The sequence below is a fragment of the Trypanosoma equiperdum genome (genome assembly GCF_001457755.1).
Source record: "Trypanosoma equiperdum strain OVI genome assembly, contig: ctg_56, whole genome shotgun sequence".
NCBI classification, from domain to species: Eukaryota; Euglenozoa; class Kinetoplastea; order Trypanosomatida; family Trypanosomatidae; genus Trypanosoma; species Trypanosoma equiperdum.
The window spans coordinates 118,508-123,063 of NW_027124498.1; the positions used below are offsets into that span (position 1 = coordinate 118,508).

General features: G+C 45.4%; 2 protein-coding genes across 2 annotated transcripts; both read left to right on the forward strand.

Annotated features, from left to right (window-relative positions):
* Positions 1-1,456: 1,456 nt before the first annotated feature.
* Positions 1,457-2,860, forward strand: TEOVI_000259200 (rRNA dimethyltransferase, putative; the record flags this gene model as incomplete). Its single annotated transcript, XM_067225645.1, has 1 exon — positions 1,457-2,860. One exon carries the CDS (start codon positions 1,457-1,459, stop codon positions 2,858-2,860), a length of 1,404 nt encoding a protein of 467 aa, XP_067081746.1.
* A 628-nt stretch (positions 2,861-3,488) lies between these two features.
* Positions 3,489-4,355, forward strand: TEOVI_000259300 (uncharacterized protein; the record flags this gene model as incomplete). The annotated part of the gene is made up of 1 exon (XM_067225646.1): positions 3,489-4,355. One exon carries the CDS (start codon positions 3,489-3,491, stop codon positions 4,353-4,355), a length of 867 nt encoding a protein of 288 aa, XP_067081747.1.
* Between the last annotated feature and the right edge of the window lie 201 nt (positions 4,356-4,556).

The following is a 4,556-nucleotide window of genomic DNA, read 5'->3' on the forward strand; positions in this document are numbered from 1 at the left end:
CTCTCTTCATTGAGGGGATGACGCCTCAAGGGACCCTGATGAATGGTTGACATCGGAAGGAAGAAAAATACACATTTTTAAAGTGTTTGTGGCGTGTGTTGTGAGCATCGGGCATAGAGTGAATGTGAATGTGCATTCACTTATTCATTTTCTATTATCATTAATAATAATTTTTGATAAATGGGAAAGTTAAGATGGAGAATTCGACGCGGACGTCAGGGGCAACATCAAAGTGAGTTTGTCTCCACTCCTCTTCTTCATTATTCTTATTATTAGTATCATTATCACTGATCATTTTTTCTTTTTTTCCCTTTTTTTGTCAATACTGACGCTCTCAAACCTTTTTGTTGTTCTCTCCGTCCATGCACATTCGAGGAATGGAAGGCACACCACTGCGACATACTACAGTTTGTGCGTGACTTAACATTTATCACAGCTGTCTCTTTTTTTTTTCTTTCCGCCTTACTTTCGCGAGTAGCTCTCTTTTCATTCCCTTCTTCTCCTTTTTACTATGAATACGCACATTTTTTTTCTATATTTTTCATTTGTTTGTTTACAGTAGCGCAATTATCTTTTTTTTTCGGTTGTTTGATTTGCTTTTTCTTCCATATCTTCACCTTGTCTATTCCTCTTTTTGTGATCATGAGTGTTTTGAAGTGAGCCAGTTGCTTTGATATACACAACTTCAGTTAGCAAAATAGCATTGTATTTTTCCACATCCATCTCTCTTTTGTCGTTGTTGTTGTCGCCAATGTTGACGGTGTCGTTGTATGTTTATAAACATATATTTCTCCGTGTATGTGTGATTTATGTGAGTGCGGTAAAGTCGCTTCGGGTGCAGTAACTTGCAGTTTAGCCTTCAGACGCGTCATAACTTTTTCTTTTGTTGTTATTGAGATTGACTGACAAACTTTGAATAATGGCAACTGTAGAGATTTTTCAACAGTGTGCCTTCCACCGGCATCATATAATATCGATAAAAATAATATTTGCCGCTTTCTGTGATGTTTTGGTGTTGTGGTTTGGTAAGAGCATGGGAAGCGAGATATGCGTATGTGTGTTATATTGAAGGGTTATAAGAAAGGGGGGAAATCTGGGGGCTCTTCTGCTTAAGCGGTAAAATTTCAGGAAGTTGTGTCAGTGGGTTAGGGGGTCCTGCCTACTTGCACCATGGCATTTCCTAATTACGCTTGTGCTCGGTTGCCACCCGTTCGTACTTCCCTTGTATTTATGTTTGCGCGCATGACTGCGCCTCCTTTGAGTGGCACCCCGACATCGGCGGCAGTTTTCTTTTTAAAGAAAAAAACTCATTTGACATATATATTTCCCTTATTTTCTTCTGTCATTTCTTGTTTCGGTGCTCTCTTGTGTTCTTCACACCTGTTCCCATAGTGCTGTGGGCGAGGGAATTTGTTAGTTTTCATCGGTTTTATTTTTTGCATTCACTCTATCGCTTATGTCCCGTCGATTCCTCAACCGGTCGCAAGTGACTTCTGCGTCTGCTGCTTTATTATACTCCAGGAGAGGCGTCAGTAAACCAAGTACGGATGCCGCAGCACCACCTCTTCCGCCGCTGCGGTGCCCCGGAGGGCCACGCGTAAAGGCGGAGGGCCTTAAACAACTTTTCAAAGTACCGCACGCCGGTTACCTTGCCAAGTATGGCCAGCGCTTCATTTTGAACCTGAAGCTTACACACCAGGTAGCAGCGCTGCTTAGTCGCACAACGCTACGCACGCCGGACAAGTTGTTGTTGGAACTGGGCCCTGGTGCGGGGGCTTTAACTCGTAGCCTGTTAACTCGGCCGTGTGTTGGTGTGTTGGGTATTGAACAAGATGAACGATTTAACGGTCATCTCGAGCAGATACGGCAATACACAGGTGGCAAGTTCCAGTGGACGAATGGTGATGTGCTTCGTATTAATGAATTGGAAATAGTGGAATCGCTTTATGCAGGATTTGCGCAGCAGCACCGTCGGAAGCCAGCGGCAGATGCACGTGAGCGTGCGAGTAGCGACGGGAATAAAAGCGATGGTGGGGAAGCATGCAGTAGCGGTACTAAGGACAGTGGCTGCTGCACGGACGATTTTTACTGCGAGGATGCTCCACTGCGGAACGTACAACGGGAGAAGATTCTTCGAAAGCGATTCGGAAAATATGCAGCTTTTAACCACGACACGGCTAGTGGACAAAACAGCGGTTCTGCGGCGCCGAGTTCAGATGTTTCTGGTTGTGCATTCTCTTCTGAGTCGGCTGCATTTGAGGTATCCGACAGATGGTGGTCAGATGGCGATGCAAAACTTGAAGTGATAGCAAATCTCCCTTTTAACATCATAACTGAACTTCTGATGCGTTATGCTGTCGACTGCTCGCGTAAACAAAACCTTTTTGTGTTCGGTCGCGTTCCGTTACATGTTTTCACGCAGCAGGAGGTTGCGGAGTGTATCATCGCCCCAGCGGGTTCTATTCACTTTTCTCGGCTCTCTGTATTGTGTCAGTGCTTTTTCCACACACAACTACTGCGGACATTTCGAGAAATGACGTATTATCCAAAAACTGCGGTTCTTGGTGCACTAATTACCCTTCAACCTCGTGCTGTGCCATTATTACCGGGGCTCGATGCGGCAACACTCATACACTTCACGGACTTGTTGATGCGCCCTGGGCAGCGAGGCATGACAGTTTATAAAGCATTGCAGCAACACGTGCCTCCTGAAGTTGCCCAGTATATGTTGCAGGAGTTGCGTACAGATGGCGCCTTGACTGTGCTTGATTTAACTACGGAGGAGGTGTGTAAGTTGGCAACCTTATGGCATCGGTTTCTTGAGGCGTCCTCCCAACAAGCGCATGGCTCAGGGACCTAAATGCTGAATCATATGGTGAATCGGCTATATCGTGTAAGTGTGTCATTCTGTATATTAAACTTAAATAAACAATATTATCCCCTTTGTTTTTTAAAAAAAAACTTGCCTCATTGCTGTTCTGTGTAAACGATTTTCTCCGTTTCGTTTGTTACTGCGCAAGGTTGGGTTCCCTTAATATTTCCCCCTTCCTTATTTGATTAGGTGTTTGTGCGCTCGTGTGCTGTTAACGGGTGCCGAGCGCGCGAAGTAACCGTCTAAGATCAGTACGGTTCCTCTACTGCAGCGAAGAAATTCAAGCAACATACGTAGGGGCGCAGGGAGGTAACTATCAACCACAAGGGGAATATATATATATATATATATATATTCATAATATAGGAGAATATATATTTATATATATAATACAGGAGAATAAACGTAGGAGACTCATCTAAAAAAGGTACATACATTTGCATTTACATATATAGTAGGGGGACGTGCATAAGTATTATCTTGCTTGTTTTTTCCTCGCATTACATTTAGACAGCGGGCATTGGGTGCGCCAAGTTGGGTGGAATAGCGGACAAAAACACGTGCCTTTCCTTAAAGTTGCGGAGACGAAAGTTATTGGATCCAAGGTGGTACCACAATGGGAGGCAATAAAGTCTCCGTGGGTCCACGCGTCTCGGAAGCGCTACGGATGATGGAAAAACAAGTGAAGGCGGACCGTGAACTGGTTTTAGACTCCTGGTGGAAGGAACGGAAGCGCCGCCTCAGGGATGCGGTTGCTCACCTCGCGGAACACGCTGCTCAGGGGCGACAATCTTATCAGGCAGCGGCATCAAGAGCCGGGTCTCAACTGAATTCTCCCCAGCCTGCTTCAAATTTACACGGTAATGTGCAATTTCCACGTGGCTCCGATGCTCCTACGTCAGGTGACGACGGTGCCGAAGCTGTAAGTGGGCGGAGATCATCTTTCCCCACCGTTGCAACGGGAACCACTGTTACCACCTCGTCTTCATCGTTGACATCGCCTTCACTACGCAGTTGTGGTAAGCGGAGGCTTTCCGGCGTGGAAACCACCACTTGTCGAGGCAACTGGGTGCCACCAAGGTTGGTATATAGTTGTGTCAATACAACATCACAATTGGGAGGAAGCTTTAATGACGTGGAAACAATGAAAATGAACCTCGCTGAGGAAATCCGGCGACTCTACGAGGATTTTCCACAGAAACATAATTCACAACCAGAACTAGTAGAGAAGCAGCAACGAAAGTGGCGTACTCTTAAAACACCCACTTTCCATGCCGCCATTCAACCGCAAACAAAAGCAGTTGGGGAACAAAAGACAACCCCGACAAAAGCTGCGGTAGCGGTAGCAAAGTTTGTGCCCACGTCCCGCTCATGCGCACCGAATGTTGATCAACAGTTTGAGGACCATATGACAACAGAGCAGGTGATTCGTGAGCTCCGCCGCCTGTACGGCGTAAGCGACGACGAATCCTCTTTTATGTAAAACGCTATTTAAAACGCCTTTGTTTTCTATTTACAGCTCCATTTTTTTTTTTTACTACTACTCTTTTTCACGTGTTCATGCCTATGTGGCTGTATTATTTTCGATGTCGCTGTTGTCGTCGTTGCTGCCGTATTCGTTGTTTATAATCCTTGTTTACGAGGTGCGCCATAGCTACATGACAAGGATCGGAACGGAAACGCT